General features: G+C 37.2%; 1 protein-coding gene across 1 annotated transcript in view; it reads left to right on the top strand.

The window, feature by feature from the left end:
- FKGP (L-fucokinase/GDP-L-fucose pyrophosphorylase) overlaps nucleotides 1-19,163 on the top strand; it is a 269,199-nt gene extending 250,036 nt beyond the window's left edge. Inside the window, exons 5-7 of the mRNA XM_089808630.1 lie at nucleotides 14,265-15,281; nucleotides 15,552-16,288; nucleotides 18,427-19,163. Of these exons, the coding sequence (XP_089664756.1) occupies nucleotides 14,265-15,281; nucleotides 15,552-16,288; nucleotides 18,427-18,837 (2,165 nt within the window). The 3' untranslated portion in view covers nucleotides 18,838-19,163. The remainder of the gene's footprint in view (nucleotides 1-14,264; nucleotides 15,282-15,551; nucleotides 16,289-18,426) is intronic.
- The last annotated feature ends 793 nt before the right edge of the window (nucleotides 19,164-19,956 follow it).

Genomic DNA, 19,956 nt, shown 5'->3' with positions numbered 1-19,956 from the left:
AAAACATGTTTTATGGCTAAGGACTCTAAGGATTCTGTAATAGTGAGGATGAAATTGTTTACATTGCTGTGAAAGATGAATCTGATAATGATGAGGAAGATAAGATGGCACTTATCTCTCATGTAAGCAAAAATGATACATGGATCATAGACAGTGGTTGTTCTTATCATACGATTGGTGATAAAACTAAGTTTGAACACTTTGATGACAATGATGGCGGTAGTGTAAGGTTTGGAAATAATGAACCTTGTTGCATAAAAGGAAGAGGAAGAATCTCATTAACCAAAGAACTTGTATGTGATAATGCCTATTGGGTTGAAGGACTACAACATAATCTGTTGAGTGTGGCACAGCTAATCAATATTGGATTCAAGGTGGAATTCATGCATGGAAAGGCAAGACTGCTGGATGAGAAAGGAAAACGGATTGGATCAGACATACAAACAAAAGGTAACTTGTTTTATCTTGAACTTGGTGAATGCTCATGTTTTATTGCCCAAGTTGAAGAAAGTTGGTTATGGCACAGAAGGTTATGTCATGTGAATTTTGATAACCTGGTGAAAATAAGAAAATTCAGGAAAGTAAGAGGCATTCCTAGTATAAAGAAACCTGATGTTGGTCTATGCAAGAATTGTCAAATTGGTTTGAAGAAATTTTGGAAATTGTGCATACTGATTTGTGTGGACCTATTGGAATCGCGAGCTATACTGGAGAAAAAAATTTCATTCTTTTTGTTGATGACTACTCTAGAATGATGACTGTTATGTATCTGAGAGAGAAGTCAAAAGCATTTGAGAAGTTCAAATGGTATTTAGCCAGAGTAGAGAAAGAAACAGGAAAAAGATTGAAATGTTTGAGATCAGACAGAGGTGGTGAATTCATCTTCCATGAATTCAATAACTTTTGCATTGAAAGAGGAATCAAAAGACAGGTATCAGCCCCTAGAACTCCTGAGCAAAATGGAATAGCTGAAAGGAGGAGCAGATCTATCATGGATTGTGCAAGGACTCTAATGATTGAAAAAAACATTGCTATCAAATACTGGAAGGAAGCTATCAACACTGCAGTTCATATCCTGAACTAAGTACAGTTGAAGAAGGACTAATTCAAAACCCCCTATGAGTTATGGTATGGCTATAAACCCAATGTAAGTTACTTGAAAGTATTTGGAAGTAAGTGTTATATCTTGAAAGAATCTAGAAAAGACAAATTTGATGTGAAAGGTGATGAAGGTATATTTTTGGGATATTCTTGCAAGAGTAAGGCATATAGATGTTTGAATTTGTCTACTCACAAAATCATAGAAAGTGCACATGTGAAAGTTGATGAGTTTGCAGAAAGGATTGAAGAAAAAAGCAAAAAGGAATCAGAAAATTATAGAAGATTTGTTTTCATTGAACCTGATATAGTGCCAAATACATTTGTCAATCAGGAGACTTCTACTCTTGAGTCTTCATTAGTCACCGAGTTGCAAGAAGTTCAAACCAAGTTGCAGGAACCCAAGTCACATTCTGAAGCTACCGAGCCAATGCCTACCGAGTCAGAACAGCCAGAACCTGAAGTTGAAGTTCAAGAGGATGACAATGTAATTCATTCAAAAGGCAAGGAACCTGTATTGGCCAAGTATGTTATGAGACATCATGCACCAGATCGGATTATTGGAGAGAAATTTGAAGGTACTATGACAAGAAGTAAGGTAAAAGGTACTTGTTTACTTGCTGATTTTGAACTTAGAAATGTCAAAGATGCATTGGAAAATGAAAGTTGGATTGAGGCTATGAATGAAGAGATAGAGCAAATAGAGAAGAACAAAACCTGGACTCTTGTACCTAGGCCTAAAGATAAAAATGTGATTGGAACTAAGTGGGTATTTAGGAATAAGTTGAATGAAGATGGTAAGGTATCAAGAGACAAAGCTAGATTAGTGTGTACAGGCTACTTTTAAGAGGAAGGAATTGATTATGGAGAGACTTTTGCTCCTGATGCAAGATTGGAAGGTGTCAGGAACTTACTTGCATATGCTGCATATAAAGGATTTAAGGTATATCAGATGGATGTCAAATCTGCATTTCTTAATGGTATTTTGGATGAAGAAGTGTACATTGAGCAACTTGAAGGTTTTGTTGATCTAGACAAAAAGGACATGGTCTGCAAATTACACAAAGCATTGTATGGTCTGAAACAAGCTCCTAGAGTATGGTATGAGAGGTTGCATAACTATTTTATTTAGATTGGTTTTCAAAGAACTCATGATAACAATATTTTTTACATCAAGGAAGGACTATATAACAAGATTGTTTTGGCAGAAATATTTGTGGATGATACTTTGTTTATAGGGAATGATGATCTATGCAAAGAATTTTCAGAGCAAATGAACAAGGAATTTGAAATGTCTATGTTTGGTGAGATTAAATTCTTTACTGGTCTTTAGATTTAGCAGAGCAAGAATGGTATCTACATCACTCAATCTAAGTACATCAAGGAGATATTCAAGAAGTTTGCTATGGAAGATTCAAAATCAGTTGGAACTCCCATGTGTACGGGACTAAAGCTTACCAAAGATGATGATTCAAAAGAGGTAGATCAGACCTTAGACAGATCAATGATTGGAAAACTACAGTATGTGGTTCATACAAGGCCTGATATTGCTCTTGCAGTTGGTATAGTGGCAAGATTTTTAGAAAAACCCAGAGAAAATCATATGATGGCAATCGAGAGGATCTTGAGATACTTGAAAGGCACTGAAGATTATGGATTGTGGTATAAATTTGGAGGAAATCTGGACTTGAAAGTGTTTATTGATGCTGATTGGGCAGGAAACATTGATGATAGAAAGAGTAGAAGTGGTGGAGCATTTTTTCTTGGAAAGGGGTTGGTATCTTGGACAAGTAAAAAGCAAAATTGCACATCCCAATCTACAGCTGAAGCAAAATATGTTACAGCAGCAGTGAATTGTTCTAATATTGTTCGGTTTAAATAGTTATTGTAAGGCATGAAGGTTGAGATCAAAGAACTAGTTGTTATGTTTTGTGATAATACAAGTGCAATTAACATATCAAAGAATCCAGTAATGCATTCCAAAACCAAACATATTGCAATAAAGTATCACTTTGTCAGAAAATTGGTGCAAGATAAGGAAATCAAATTGGAATATGTCGATACAAAAGAACAAATCACTGACATATTCACTAAGTCATTACCTAAGGATGCATTCTTGTATCTAAGAGGTAAGTTAGGGGTCATTCCCTTATCTGAAGCTCACTAAAATAAAGTTTTAGTGATGCATCAACAGGAACCAAGTTGAAGATCTATCAGTTGATGCAGCATATTCATGAGAACATTGCATATGAATCAGTACTCAAGGTACATTGTTACTCATTTGGTATGTGTTGTCTTTGGCATGTGTTGTCAAAGAGGGAGAGTTTACTGTCACATCTTTCTGAATTTGAACTTGTTTATGAGAAAATTTGTTGTTTGAAGAACAAACTATGTAATTCCTTCACAGAGGGAGATTATTGCATTGGAGAAGTTTGTGGCATAAAATCTAAGAGGGAGAAAAGTTTTGTCAAAGACTTGTTTTCAAATTTTATTTTGCTATGACATGTTGTGTTGCCATCAATGCCAAAGAGAGAGATTGTTGGATACAATTGTTTAATTGTGTGTTGTCTTTGATGTTACACAAATGTCATATCAGTTGGCAAATAGTGCTTACCGAGCTCAGTTGGTCAGCAAAGAAAATTTCAGAGTCTACCGAGCATTTTTGGAAATTACTCTGTGGAAACAGTGTCTACCAAGCTCACTCAGGCATTGAAGGAAATGTGGTAGAAAGTCAGTGGTAACCGAGCTCACATGGTTAACAAAGAAAAGTCGGTGTTTACCGAGTTCACTCAGTCTCCAAAGGATTTTGCAAGATTCGCAGTGTTAACCGAGCTTCTGTTGGTTAACACAGGAAATCTTTTCTGGAACAGTGTTTATCGAGCTGGGTTGTCCAATGAAGGATTTTGTTGTTTTGGAAAATAAAGTTTAATTATTTCAAGTAATGATTGTAGCCGACTGAGGTAATGATTATTGGTAATTGTAACTTGTAAATGAGCTGACTTGACAATTTGTAAGGTATAAGTTGAGAATTCTAAAGTGTAATGAGTGAGCATGCAAGTGTATTGATTGTTTGAAGAAGAAAGTGTGAGAAAACTTTGAAGGATGATCAAATATCCTTGAGGAGAAGCAAAGTTTTATTTGATCAGGAAGGATCTATTGGAGCAAAACTGAGATCTATATCAACAATTCAGTTGCATCTCATTCAGGTCAATTCATTGTTACTTTCTCACCATTGTAGCAGTGATTCCTAAATCTCTTAACAAAGTTGGTTTAACAGTCATTTATAAATCCTCTAACAAGGTGACAGTTCCATTGAATTGTTCTAAAGACCTTTTGCAAGGCCACTCCTAATAAGGTGATTAAATCCTCTATCAAGGTCACACCTAACAGTGTGTTTTGTAACCTTTAACAAGGTTGGCTCCTAAAAGGGCTCACTTCAAAAGAGTGAAAATCAATAGCTAATTACTTGGTGGTTTTTAGCCATATTGAGTTTCCACGTTAAATTTGGTGTCTCATGTGTTCATGTTATTTCTTTTATGCATGCATGTCAATCGCTATGAATGTTTAAGATCTGTTAAAGTTAACATACACTATATCTACCGAGTTACAACATTTTTCTATATGGTTATCGAATGACAACAGTAACTAGTTTTATCAGACATCTAAGGGATCTGTGGATTTGTTTTTGTGGTAACTGAGTCAACCCCCCCTCCCCCCTCTCAGTTACTCCATCTATATTTCCAACAACACTTCCCCCAACACTTCTTCCCGATGGGACACCTCCTCCTGATGAAACACTTCCTCTGAAGCGAACTCCGGATGGAACATTTCCTCTCGATTGGAAGTTCGCTCTCGAGGAGGAACTACTAAAAGTATCTTCTTCTTCTTGACTTTGCTCTTGTCGAAGATCTTTCCTCGTAGGCATCTCTGGATTTCTGTCTCCCAACTTCCTTGCTGGTGTCTCCGAGATGACCAAATTTGCTATACGTTTGATTGTATGCTCGATCAATCCTTCTTGTATTCTTGTGGAATCCCCTTGTCCTCCCTTTAAGTTACAACATCTCTCTTGTTGCTGCTGGAGATGTAGTATCCTCAAGGCGACTTATTCCTCCTTTTCTTCTCCTTGTCCCCACCTAGGATATATATTTGGAATCAGGGGCATGAATCAATTTTATTGTCTTTCTCTTTTACTCATAAAAAATTGCTTGCTAACAGGCGATGAATCTCTCCCAGGAGATCGTACACCGGTGGTGGCATTGGAAGTTCGTCGCGTACCATACCTTTAGGGACCATTCTCTCGGGCTTCCATTCATATGTCCTGATCGACCGCAACTTCCTAGGCCGACACCAGATCATGTGTCAACTGATCTTCCTTGGTTATTTCCTCTTTCCATCACTATTTATTACTTGGATAAGCGGTACAAAGGGCCTTCCCATTACTCCATCCTACCGACCTCCAGGTTTGGACTAAGGCAAAAACGCCAAAAATGTAGATTGAAATATCACACAATTTCACAGATACACAGAATAATCCAATTGATACATATGAAGTAGAACCTAGAACATACCATTCATACCACACTACTAGTAGGTAAGGAAATGATTTCTTTATTAATATCAAAAACCAACATCAATACATTACCAATGTTCCAAACATTTATAGAAGGGTGAAATATCCCAAGTGGATATTTACTTTGCTGATGCTATAAATTTTATTTAAATAATTTTGTTCTCCTGTAAGTGTTTTAATTATCTTGCAGAACTAGGCAGAAGTTGCAGAAGGAATGCTTTTATTTGATATTTTCATAATAACTTGGTACATTGTAAAGGTAGTAACAGCAGCAAACATATAACAATAACAATAGCTTGATACAAGCATATGAAATTCTAGAAATGCTTTTATCTGTGCCAATAAGTTTGATATCAAAACTAATAAAGTTTGGTACCTAAAATACAATCAGTGTCTGAAATAAGAAGCTGCTAACAGCTGCAATCTTCAATAATTATGCCGACAAAATCCAACGCCTAGCTTGTATAGAACTGTTGCACAAATTTGCTCACAATGATCAGTGCCTAGAATGATGCAATCTGCGAAATGCTGCAAAGATAGTCTTCACTTCCCATGCCAATGATATGAACTGCTGTAGAAACTCCACCAATGTCGAAACCTTGTGCAAGAATCAACAAATCCTATCCAGTTGAGGGTTATGTCCCAACTCAATCAACTCTCAGCCTAGGGTTTGACGTCCTAGTGAGGGAATGCTCAAATCAGAGCCAAAGGCCAAATTATGTTTTCCAAAATGTTCAAAGATACTTTTCCTTTCCTTGCATTACCGTTATATCATCTTCTCATGTAATTCGAACCCTAAAAGTAATACTTGAGAACTTTATAATATAAAGTTATATTCTTTAATAATTGGCGCCCAAGTGCCTAAAAATCATTATTTCACCAATAAGAATAGTTCCAAGTGTCAAACAGGTCTCTGAAGATGATAATTAAATAAAAGAGGTCGAGCTCTTTCTAACGGACTATCACATGATGGAAAAACTCACCAGATGGAGCCAAAAAACTCCTTATTACCCTCTAGTGGCTAAAAACTTAGCCTTATTTAAATTATTAAAATGCTAACTTAAGAGAATATTTAACTATATTAAAATATTTCCCAAATAGTGAATTGATAGCCAAAACACCTCTACAAGATGAAATTGAATTCATCACTTCCTATGACTGATGCCGGATAATCTAAAATAACTGATAGTCTCATCCCTTAAAAATAGGGATACTCTTAAAAAATAGAACATCTCTAAATCTCCCAAAACTGAAACCACAGAATGATCTCATAGAGACTCAAGACTATAACACATCTCCACCTCCTAAAATGTAGGAAATTCCTCCTACAATTAAGGAACTGCTCTCAACTGCCCTCCTACTATCTGAAACTCTAGATCCGAACATCGTATACCCTGACTGAGTCTTTAAACACCACTGCCAGCCTACCAGACCCTATAATAGGCTATCTCATGTCACTGCTAGACAGAGCTAAAGAGGGGACATAACAAAGGGTTGATTAGTTGGAAACCAACCGACGCATTTCCTCACCACCTAACTAACAAGTCTGACTAGCTTTAACAAGTACTGAACATAATAGTTACTTTATTCCGACTACAGTAATGTCCCCAATTTGGTGAGCTCCTATAGTTGATTGAGCCAGTTCATTATGGGGACCTTCATGAGCTGACACAGTGATTTGACCGTCTTTGTTTTGGACTTACTATTTTAAGTAAGTTTAATTTTGGTTGTTGCCATATTTGACAGTGCAGTTGGTGGTGCTGGTTGTTGGTTATCACTTGCATCAGATGAGGCTACTATTGCACACACTCATATTTTAATTATTAATTAATTATTTATAGCGATGTTGTTTTAGTGAAACTTCTTAAGTGGAGTTTCGTTTGGGAAACAAGTGCCTTCTGGGGATTATAAATATGAGCTCATTGTGAAGGAAAAAGGCATCCAATTATTGATTAGCTTTTGTTAGCTTTGTAAGAATTTTTTGAGGTTGATATTTTTCTTTGCCCTTGTTGAAGTATAAGGGTTTGGAACTGAGAAGTGTGATTTCCTACCTACAGTTGTGATTATTGTGGTTAGTCAGGCTTCATCAACTAATGTAGCTGATTGTTGCATATCTACAGTTGAGAAACTTCCTTACAATTATTTCTTGTGATTGGGAAGCTTTTCGGGTGTGGAGAAATTGAGATTGAAGGTTGGTTTTGTAGCATCAATCATATCTACTAATTGGCATGGTTTACCTCTACAATTGTAGTAAGAGTTATTTGCATTTCCCAGCGCCTGATTCTCTATCTAATTGGTGTCATTATTGAGTGCATTAGGGCATCTGTTATTGCTATCATATCACCTGATGAATAGCTTGAGTATTATCTGCATAGAACTCTGAGGTTGGGCGTCTAAACTTTACCTTGAGCATTTTGGGAAAGTCTCTGTTGTGGCATCATTGTCTATACTCCATAGATGTTTGTCTTGATCCACTAAATGAGCGGCTAGCATCCTGATAATTGGTTGCTGCATTTAATTGACTGTTGGGTGCCATTTTAGCACTTTTGTTTGACCATTATCTGTCGGTCATTGGTGAGGGTTTTGATGGAGCCCTAGTTTTTATGGTCTCCATTCATGCACTGTTGTTACTGCCCTTATCTTTTCTCCCTATGGTACACAAGAAGTGTCCAAATTGATGACAAATCAGCAATAAGATCAGAAGAATTACTAGAAGACAACGATGAACGGTTCCAGCATTCAGACCTACACAACAAATGATAGCAGCATGCCTTTAAGGCAGTAATAATCAAATTGTGGCATAGAGTATGATGGACCTGTTGGTGATATATTAGATAATACAACAACAGTAAAAGTAAAACATCAAATATGTATATAGTAAAACCCATTGAATATGCTGTCAAACATGTACAAAGCAAACATAAATGAGAGGAGTTTAGAAATCAATGATTCAGCAGTGATGAAGTCAAGCGCTGAGAAGAAAAGTATTGTGCAACTGGATGGTGTCTATGAAATAACAATAATACTGATATATTGTGTTGCTACACAATAGTAATTGCAAAAACAATTAAAACTGTGCCTTTCAGAACTGACAAAGATATTAAAAATGGTTTCAACTAATCATATGATGTCCTCTGCAACAACAATAGCCAATATTGAGCAAGTCACATACTCCTCTGTGAAATAACAGTAGCAAGATGTACAGGAAGCAAATCCAGTCTACAAAAATCCCAATTCGAAGACATGTAGATAAAAAAAATCAGCATGGGCAGAAGAATAAAATCGTTCGAAATGTTTAAGTTTTCTCAGTGGATAAAGGGAGCTTGACAAACAAAATGGCACACCAATCGCTTCATGAATCTTCTTGAATGTACAAGAATGATAGAGTTACATTCATTTTAGGAGTGAATAGCAAGGAGTTTTGTTTCGATTGCCACCAATCATTAAGGAACTTTAGTTAATATTTAATATCTAACAATGTCTTGTCATATTTGTTGCAGGTCTGGAGATAATACACGGGATGGTGGAGATGACAAAAAGCTACCACGAGTGTCCTAGGATTAACGATGGATGATTTCATTAGGATGATAACAAATTTTGGAAATGGGCAGTAGATGTAAGCAGCGATCATCTCGAAGTGGATCATTCTGAACAAAAGTTGCAGCATTGATATCGAAGGCACCTCTAGAATCTCGACTATTGATTGTGCGGAGAGGTAGAGATCTGTATATGGCGTAAGGCGAGTAATTGGATGCTTCAGGATTGAAATATTTCTACGGTCATATATTTGAACAGCCTCGCGAAGATGTTTGAAGGCCTACAGGACAAAGACTTATATGCCTATAGATTCCTCCGGAGGTCTGAAGATTCATTAAGTGTTTCCATTTTCGCAAGATTTGTGCAAAGAAATCGCGAGCGGTATGAAGCGGAAGCTTGGGTATTTATGTGTGAGGAAAAAAAATTACACCGCCAGTTGTATTATAACAAAATCAAACTATATTAGAATCATAATAATGGTTAGCTATTAATTTAGAAAGGCTGTGACCCTTTGGAAGATACCCGATGGGTTTTCATTCTTTATAAATATATGATGAAAAATCAAACAAAACCCACCATTCAGATATACAAAAACTCTCTGCATTCCTGAAGCTTATATGATATTTAAATTCCTTCCTTGACAAAAGATTGAAGTTTGAACCAAGCTCTTGGATAGTGAATTATTGGGCACAAATTTTGATATTGTTTGAGATCAAATTGTGTTGAGTAGAGCATCAGCATTAGCCCTGTATTGCGACAGGGAGTGCACCTGGGGCAGGACCCCGCGAGGGCGCTTGTAATGGCCCTCCTCAAATCTGCTCTCAAAAAATGCTGATGAAAGCTCAAGGAATTTCATCAAACAATTCACATGCAAGGGTCGTATGACTGATATAGTATTTCAGCTGGCTTTAAATGACTCTTTTCCAATTTGCATCAATGAGAATCTTGTGCTAGAAGACTCCAAATGGACTACACAATGGCCTAACATGAGTGTGCTACTAATTTTGACAATATTCAGTGCATATATATGATCTAAGCATGAGAAATGAACACCTACAGCCAACTGACATTTTTACAAACAGTTGGTATTCAAACTAACTAGCTGATAAATAATGATATTGAATTGCTTAAATGACACCAGCAACTATTATTTTCTTAATTTGCAATGAAATTTCTAATACAATGCTCATGAAATATGACCAAGACTTTTGGCATTTACATGGATTACAAAATGATAATGCTGGTATAATGCACACTTACAGCTGAAACTTATAACACCCTAAAAAGCAATACTAACAAAGGAACCTGGTTGTAGATGGCTGTAATAATTTCCTTCAATGCTGCCCCTTTTGCTTTGCTTTTCCGATTTTCTTTTTCGACTGCTTTTTCGGATCCGCTTTTTGAACTGCTTTTACGGATTGCTTTTTCAGCTTGCTTTTTCGGCTCTGCTTTTTCGGGTTGCTTTTTCGTATCTATTTTTTCGGACTGCTACCATGTTGAATCTCAAGACCATATCTTTCAATGGCGTCAAGATTTCCAGCTTGAAGGGATTTCGTCCTTCAAAGTATTGAGACATAATCTCCAGAAAATTTTCCAATTTCTTTGATATTTCCAAGCATACTTAAAAGAAGCTCTTCCATTTCTTTTATAGTGTTCTCACAAGAGCTCCATCCTTCGTTTTCTCAATGTGGGATAAAACGTAACTCCCTTTATGTAACTTATGTCTCCAATGTGTTATAAAATAAAGGGGACTCTTTTAATTTAAATATTTCCCACAAACTATAGTCTACGCATTAATAAAGTTAAATATTTAAATTTAACTTTATAAAATAGCTTTATCAATGCATAACAAATCTTATCAATGATAAACAAGTCTTCTTGTCGATTTTAAACAATTACCATCGACATACCGTTGGCACTGGATGTGCACCCATGTCCAAGATGACTTACTATAAATAGTAAGTATGCCCAAAGTTGCCTCAAAATCGCTTAGAAAGACCTGCAACTAAAACTATCTAGGCCAAATGGCCTTTAAGCCCCTTTAATGTCTTGGTTAGCCTACGGGACCGTGGGGAAATAAGCTAACGACAACATCATACTATGAATGCTAAAAAGGGGACATTACAGCGCTGCCCCTCGACCCCACTGGGGGCGTTGCCCCCTAGACCCCCAGTCGTTGCGGATATCAGTCGTGGAAAGTCTGACCAGTTGGTGAAGACTTGGAGCTGTTGCAGGCCTAGAGTGTCTGTGTACTAGAGGCACTTGGAGCAGGTGTTGGACGGGAGGCTGTCTTGGTGGATGCGTAAAAAACTCGGGAGGAGCTGATCATCCAGTTGGAGGTAGTACAGTGACACTTGGCTCAGGGTACTCAGGAGTGGGAAGCAGAGAAAGCGGCACGGGTCGCTATCAAGGTCAGCTGAGGAGACAGTATTGTGTTAGCAGAGGCTACAGATGCAACGTGGTTTGGAGACCACTTGGGTGCAGGCACGAGACAAACGTGAAAGTGATGTGGCAAAAGCAGATTTATCTTGTTGTAGTTAGTTAGTTAATGTATTTTGTTGTTAATGAAATTGTGTAATGAATTTTTGTAATGTCGTTCGGAGACGACCTTTCTTTTGGGGGGGGATGATGTTGTTGGTAAATGTATAATGTAGCCGACGGGTAGAGTAGTATCCGAACGGGCACGTGACGCTTCAGTCACCCCTTCGGAAAGGTATATGTACACGTCCAAGATGGACTTTGGAATCATCGATTGATCATGGTAGTCATTGTAATCGGATTGTAATCTGCAAGTGCATACATGAATAAAGTACCTGTTCTGAATTGAATCGTGTTATACATGTGTTAAGCTTTTTACCCTGTACGGTACACAATGTCGCTAGGACCAGGAGTGCAGGATTGCCACTTCATGTCCCTAGTGGGGGACATGGATGCATAAAAGTCGGTGAGATGTTGATGAAAAAGTAGCTAAAAACTAAGGTCTCGAAACTAAGTAGCCTCTCAAAGATAGAGCGCTAGACAATGCTGGTCAATGTAACTGAAAAAAGTCGATAAGGACTTGCAATCTCAGAAAAGACAGTAAAACCTCCTTCTGATCTCATAGTAGATGGGAAGAGGAAACATAAAATGAATCTCCATTTCCGTCTCTGCCAAGGTACATAAACAACAAATACGGTTGTCTTTGTCGATGTGATGGTCAGACTGGTATCTAAGCCGGTGGGATCCAACTCTGAAGGAACCAAGAGAGATACGAAAGCCATGGCACCAACACCGGGTCAAATATGTAGGACTCACGATAATCCCATCACGGATATCTAAGAAGTACTCGGCATAATAGGCCATCTGCAGATGTAGCCCTCCCGAAGGGTTGATCCAAGTTGTCCTAATGTACTATCTATAAATATCAAGTCTCACATGCCCGTTCAACTTTTGACGAGAGGGGAGGAGGTTGGCGAGAGCATCTAGAGAAAACTGATAGGGTGTGAGACGATCAATCTCAATCCCGATCGAACCAAGCAGAGTAGTGGTGTGAGCGTACCATTTGCATATTCAGTATTGTGTTAGGGATTCTGAAGGAATCATATATTTTGTAATGTGAGCTGAACTTGGCTCTTTGCATAGCAATATCACAATTTGACTTGTGAAAAATATCTCCTACTTGTCAATATCAGATATATTGATTGCTGTTATACTACACTTGTTGCTGTCAGTGATGTCATGATTAATTTAATAGTTATACTGCTGTCATGATGTATTCATTTCTGATGTTATAATGCTATCATGTTATACCATAATAATGTTGTCCTAATTTAACAACCATTTACAAAAAGAATGCTTCTCCTCAAGGGATGTCCAGTCATTCCTGGGATGGTTGAGGAACATCTTAGATGTCTCTGGCCACCTTGGGAATGGCTAGGCGCGACCCTATTCATTTCTAGATGTCCTTGATTTTAGGGATGCATTTCAGAACATTTGCAGATTATGTTGTTCGGGGTGCAGGGGGAACGGCTAGTGGATGTCCCTCTTTTCTAGGTTTGAGGGGTGGGGACATGTCCCCATGTATCATAGGACCTTAATGAAATACGAATCAGAATTTAGTTTTAACAAAACGAGTTAATTGGATCTGACATTGAAGTGAGGTGAGTCATAGCTCAGTTGTTGCTTCTTTCTCTTTTGACAGGATGATTGGCTTGTTTTACATGCCACATGTGCATATTTTGTAATCAACAGATTCATATATCCATGGTTCAAAACCTGCTTATGGTCGGCCAGTTATAAGGGATATACAATAATCACCCACTTTTATAATAGCCAGTATGGTCGGCCAGTTATAAGGGATATACAACAATCACCCACTTTTATAATAGCCAGTTGTAGCAACTGGTGGAGCCACTGGGTTTCAGCACTTGGTAGAGTGTCAATCTTTGTTATGTTCATTCTGTTGTTGACACCATGATTGAAACTATTTTTTAAGCTGTCATTGGTAGACCAGGGTTACTGGGATGTGGAATGTTTCACATCTAAATCCTAATTTAAACTCATCCCCTACTCGTAACTTTACTTGCCAAGTTCAGATACAGTTGTGGGATGATAGTGTGTACATCAACTCTCTTTTTCTTTGATTATACAATGCTAGATTCTAATGTACGACTTTGTGGTTTCTACATAATATTAATTTATGTTGAATTATACTCTTTTAGATGATTTTATAGTATACTGTCAAGTTCTAATTATCTAGTCCAGTATGATAACCAACTAGTATAATACATATCATAGCTTATATAATAAATTTCATTCTGCTGTTTTCAAATTAAAATGTATGCATTGTTTCTCTCATATTTCAGCCAATTTTGTTTTTAAAGCAATGTAGCATAGAATTCCACTAGTTTGCACAATGATTAACTTGGAGTGCCTGGGAAGGCCTCTATAATCTGAATTTAAAATTAAGAACGAGAAAGGATTGCTTAATTATTGTCAAGTGCCTCCTCTTATGGCACCTGCTACTCCTTTACAAGCTGCTGCTGATGTGTTACGTTTTCTTATGTGACTTGTAATACAGATGATTTGTTATTTCTACATTTTGGTACCTCTAGCGAAATTCTGGACCATCTGGGTGAGGGCAATACAGGTCGTGTAGGACGCAGGCATTTAAGTTCTATACCGGCCTCTACATTCTGTGACTTGGCAACTTCTTCAGTAATTCTTTCAAGTGAAATAGAAAATGGGGTGTCAGTTGGTGATGAGTCACTTGTATATGATTCAACCCTTTCCAGCGGAGTACAAATAGGTTCCAGATGTGTGGTTGTAGGAGTTCATGTAGATCAGGACATTAAATCACAATCTAACAGCAATAGTCCTTTACTTGTGCTTCCTGATCGTCATTGCATTTGGGAAGTGCCATTGATGGATAGCGCATATGGAGTCATTCTTTGCTGTGGCCTTGAGGACAATCCAAAATCATCATTTCATAAAGGTGGTACATTCTGCGGGAAGCAATGGGAAAAGCTTTTCTTTGAATTGGGTATTGAAGAAAGTGATTTATGGAATCAATCACAGAACCAGCAAAGATACTTGTGGAATGCAAAGCTTTTCCCAGTTATGACACAGGTTGAAGGTCTGAAACTAGCTATGTGGCTTATGGGATTTTACTCAAATAAAAATGCAACTATGTTGCATTTATGGAAAAATTCGCACCGGGTAAGTTTGGAAGAAATGCACCGCAGTATTGATTATCGACGGTTATGTGCAGAATCTAGTAATCATCGAGCAAAACTTGCAGCTGGAATTGCTAGAGCTTCCATTAGCTATGGTTTGCTTGGCCGTAATCTGTCTAGGCTTTGTGCAGAGATTCTCGAGGGAGAAAATTGCGGGGTTGATACTTGCAAGAACTTTTTGGTTGTGTGTCCAAGTCCACAGAAGGGCAATTTGCTGAATTTACCACAAAGCAGAGCATATCAAGCTCAGGTTGATCTTTGTAGGGCCTGCAGGCAAGATGAAAGTGCAGATGTAATTGAAGAAAATGTATGGGCAGCAGTGGCTGCTGAAACAGCTGCAGCTGTGAAACAGGGATTTGAAGGTAATTTATGACTTAGACTGTAATTGTGAAGTTGCTTTTGATACATATTATCTGAATTATAGTATGGGGGTAGTAATTCATTTTCATATTTCTATTGTAAAAATTGACCCTTGATTTGGCTTTACTTAATGAAGATTAATATTGAGTTCTCCATCAAGTTTTTCATGTATTATAAGTGTCAGATCATTGTAACTTGAATTTTTTTAATGTATCATTAGTTTTTTTCACTACTGTCTTCCCTGACCATGTCATCCTTCTTATGTTGACCAGATCAGATCTCAAATTCTTCGAATGATAGATCTTCACAGATATGTAATGGAAATGAACATATCCTGACCAGCCAGCCCTTCCAGTCAAAATATGCAAGAGTGGAGTTACCAGTTCGTGTTGATTTTGTTGGTGGTTGGAGTGACACTCCACCATGGAGCCTAGAGAGAATTGGGTGTGTTCTGAATATGGCAATTCACTTGGAAGGAATTCTTCCAGTTGGTGCAGAAATTGTTTTAAAAGCAGGAACTGGAATTCTAATACGTGATGATGCAGGAAATCAATTGCACATTGAGGATCCCAGGTTATTTGCTCCACCATATTGTGAGAAAGATCAGTTTCGCTTGGTTAAAGCAGCACTCAATGTGACGGGTCTTCTCAGTCACTTGGATCAAAACATGTTATCAATGCAACTTGAAATAAGCACGTGGGCAAAGGTTCCACGAGGGAGTGGCCTGGGAACATCAAGTATTCTGGCTGCAGCTGTTGTGAAGGGACTTCTACACATCATGGGCGGAGATGAGAGCAAAGAAAATGTTGCAAGGCTTGTTTTGGTCTTAGAACAGTTGATGGGTACAGGTGGAGGCTGGCAAGATCAGATTGGGGGTCTTTATCCTGGTATTAAATGTACAACAAGCTTACCTGGACGACCCTTGCGACTTAATGTAGAAACTCTTTCAATCAATTCTCAACTAGTTTTAGAGCTTGAACAACGCTTGCTGGTAGTCTTCACTGGACAGGTAAGGCTAACTTTTAGTTTCTATCCACTTTGTGTCACTGCTTTGCTTGAGTTATTAATTCATCATATTGTGTCTGTTCATAAAATTCAGAACATTTTTGTAATGATCCTATTACTTTTGATTGGAATAATCTCATACTTTTTGGTTGTAAATTATTTAATAGTCTTTTTTCTTTCATTAAAAGTAATTTCAAAATCTATTGAAAGATTTCTTGTTAATTGAATTGAAGCTGAATAAAAATTCATTGCTCAACCATTCACAGTTACAAGAAATCATGATCATGTGTTGTTACTGAAGGGGACAATGAAAAGAGTCACTTTTACCCATTATTGGATGCCAAAGCTGTCATACAAACTGACATGTGAGAAACTTGCATTGTTTCTTGCTGCTGACTTATTACACAAACATGACTAGATAGGCTGTCTTCACTTTATCTAGTTGTGACAGTAAGTAGATGATTAGCAGAGCAATGATTCATCATTAAATAACACACTTCGTCTCCACATGACTTCACATTGTTTCATCCACTGGTTTTCAGTATCCTGTAGTCCACATCTCTGATTCAGTAACTGGGAGAAAAGCAATGTAGCCGGTATTAGTGTAGGATTTTTTATTTTTCTTATGTTAGGGGGTATTTATTTTTCCTACACCTTTTAATTAAGCTTTCTTAGGTTATTAGGAGTGATCAATATGAGGACATGTGGTGAAATAGTTAAGCTGCATGTATAGCACACTCCCAAACATGGATAGTTGAGTTACACACCCGCTTTCAGCTTATTGTGCCACCTCTCATAATCACTTTTTTGTCATTTCCTAAGTGGGTTATGGGTAGTCGGGTTTCTCACCCTCTTTTGGCTTTATTTACCACCTTTCATAACTCCTTTATTGTCTTCATGTAAGGAGGTTATGCCACTTATTTTGGCTTTACCAAGTAGGTAAAACCTTTTACCTTTTATGGGAAATGGGAGTTAATGTACCTCTTGGTTGTAACGAAGATCATCTGAGTGGTTCAAAGTCAAAACACGAGGATGTTGGTGTTGTTGGGCTCCTCTTCAAAGTATTCTTGCACTCTTGTTGTATAAATGAACTCGGGAGTTTGTAAGAACAATGAATGAACTTGTACAGATCGCATTGTTTCCTTATCACACCAGTGCTTTGGGAGTTGGGTGCAGGTAGGAGTTTGCTATTGAGCATTTGTAAGCCTAGTTTGCAGGTTTTTGGGGAGGTTTCTTGTAATGAATTGGAGAAGATGGTGGCTTGAGGAGGCTTATACCTTTCTCTTCCTGAAGTTATTTATTTTTTACCAATCTCGGCTTTTTTTCAAACCAAATTGTCTATGGTCTATTTTTGGATACACTGAGTTATATTTATTGTAATGAATTGTTTTTGTTTACCGCCTATGGTAAACTAGTTTAATGTGTACTACTGTATTATGGAAGTTATAACAGAGAAATTAAATGCAAATGAATATCAGAAAACCATCTATGCCATTCTTCTTCCTTCCAAGTTTACTTCAGTGGATGGTGTCTCTCATCTTTTGAGAGAGTGTACATATATACCACCCGAAGGGATGCAACTCAACTCTTGCATTCATAACGACTTACCTCTTGACCACTAACAACTGAACTAACAACACCTTTTACATGCCATTACTTAAAACAAGTCATTTAAGATAAGGTTTTGGGAGGTTGCTTGTAAACATTTGGAGAAGATAGTGGCTTGAGGAGGCCTATCCCTTATTCTTCCTGAAGGCCTTTAAGTTTTTACCAATCTTGGGTTTTCTTTAGATCAAATTCTGTGTCTGGTATCTTTGGATGCACACTCAATTAAATTTATGTTAATGAATCCTTTTTACATGCCAACACTTGAAACAAATCATTTAGGACATGCAAGGGCTGTATTCACAATTATTTGTATTTGTTATTAAATCATACATCACTAAAGAACATGAATTGCAGTTGGATCTGACGTAACTGTACAGTATAGACAGATGGTTTCCAGAAACATAAGATTAAATCAAGAAACAATTTCAATATATCTTTGCCATGGCCTGATTTTCATTTTCTTGTGTTTCTTTATTGTTTATAACTTTATATTGTTGTCCGTTTTTATCCTAATTTATAGTTAAACACATACAGGTTCGGCTTGCTCATCAAGTTCTTCAGAAAGTTGTGGTTCGATATCTCCAGCGCGATGCCTGCTTGATAACAAGCATCAAGCAACTATCAAAGCTTTCCCGAATTGGACGGGAATCTTTGATGACTGGTAATCTGGATGATTTAGGTAGAATCATGCTTGAAGCATGGAGATTACATCAAGAGCTTGACCCTTATTGTAGCAATGAGTTTGTGGATAGACTATTTGCATTTGTCAATCCATTTTGTTGTGGTTACAAGCTTGTTGGAGCAGGTGGAGGTGGCTTTGCTCTACTGTTAGCCAAAAATACAGAAGCAGCAAATGATTTAAGAACTTTATTGGAAGCTTCAGTGTTTCCTGTAAAAATATACAACTGGAGTGTATGTTCGGAGCAGTTTTCAGATCATTGTTAGAAGTTGCATAATATGTGACATGTCATCTGTATTATTTATTATTTACATCTCATGCTCCAGATTCCCAAATTTTAAGCCATTTTTTTATAACCTTCTCGCACATATGATTATCTGTGTAATTATCAAGATCCTGCTTGTGGATTTTGTGCCTGTGTTTACATATATCTGTATGTGTATGATGTTTAAACAACTGACATGATTTAGGACAAACTGAATCTCATGAACACTTAACCTTGGTTTCAGCAGTGGACACATTTTTAATATTTGTTGAAATTGTAACCATGTTTCAGAAGTTTTCTCAACTTGGAAAATTTTCTTACTGTAAACATGATGAATGCAGTGTTAAATTTATCATGTTCATTGATAAATTTGAAATGCATTTATGAACATTCTGCATTGCTGAATTGCAAAATTCATTTTTTCTGAATTTACCTGAAAAATCGCACTAAAATTCCATATTTAGTTTTAATAAAGCCAAACTGAATTTTAAATATGAAATAGGTAAGCGTACTTTGATTTTCTATAAGCACTATCAAGTGCATTTTTGTGATAATTTCTTAGCATTGGCAATAAAATCTTTTATTAAGAAACCTTTTCCAGTAGTCTCACTTTCAAGCTTTGATTTCTCTGCATTCTGAGATTTTCATGACAGATTTTGTTATATTTCTGGAAAAAATAGATGCCTTTCCAAATTGTGTACTGATACTATAACTAATACTCAGTGATAGGGACACTATGGATGTTGGGATGCTGGGTTTTCAGGATGGGAAAAGAAAAGCTTCAATTTGGGGATGGTGGGGGGTGGCGGGGTTGCAGGCAGGAGTGGGGGTGGCGGGTAATGCTGTAATATACTATACATGTAGTACTTGTAATGATAGTTATAAAATGATGTATAATAGTGTTGGGTGGATATTTTGCAACTGACAATTTGTTCAAATCCAATCACAAAATAGGTAGACCAGCCATAGCATATGAGATAGAGTCTCTCTTACTCTTAAGGGAAGACTCCCCCTTCTCACTATTCCTTGGATCAACTCAAGGTAAGAAAGAAGTTGAGAGATTTTGAAAGGGTGTTACCAATATTCTTTTCTCTTTAACTTTCAAGAAAGAATCCACTTA

The sequence above is a fragment of the Cupressus sempervirens genome, chromosome 11 (assembly GCF_028749045.1).
Source record: "Cupressus sempervirens isolate cs-2001-9-10 chromosome 11, ASM2874904v1, whole genome shotgun sequence".
Taxonomy (NCBI): domain Eukaryota; kingdom Viridiplantae; phylum Streptophyta; class Pinopsida; order Cupressales; family Cupressaceae; genus Cupressus; species Cupressus sempervirens.
The sequence above is the reverse complement of the archived record's forward strand: the minus strand, read 5'-3'. Positions and strand labels throughout refer to the sequence as shown.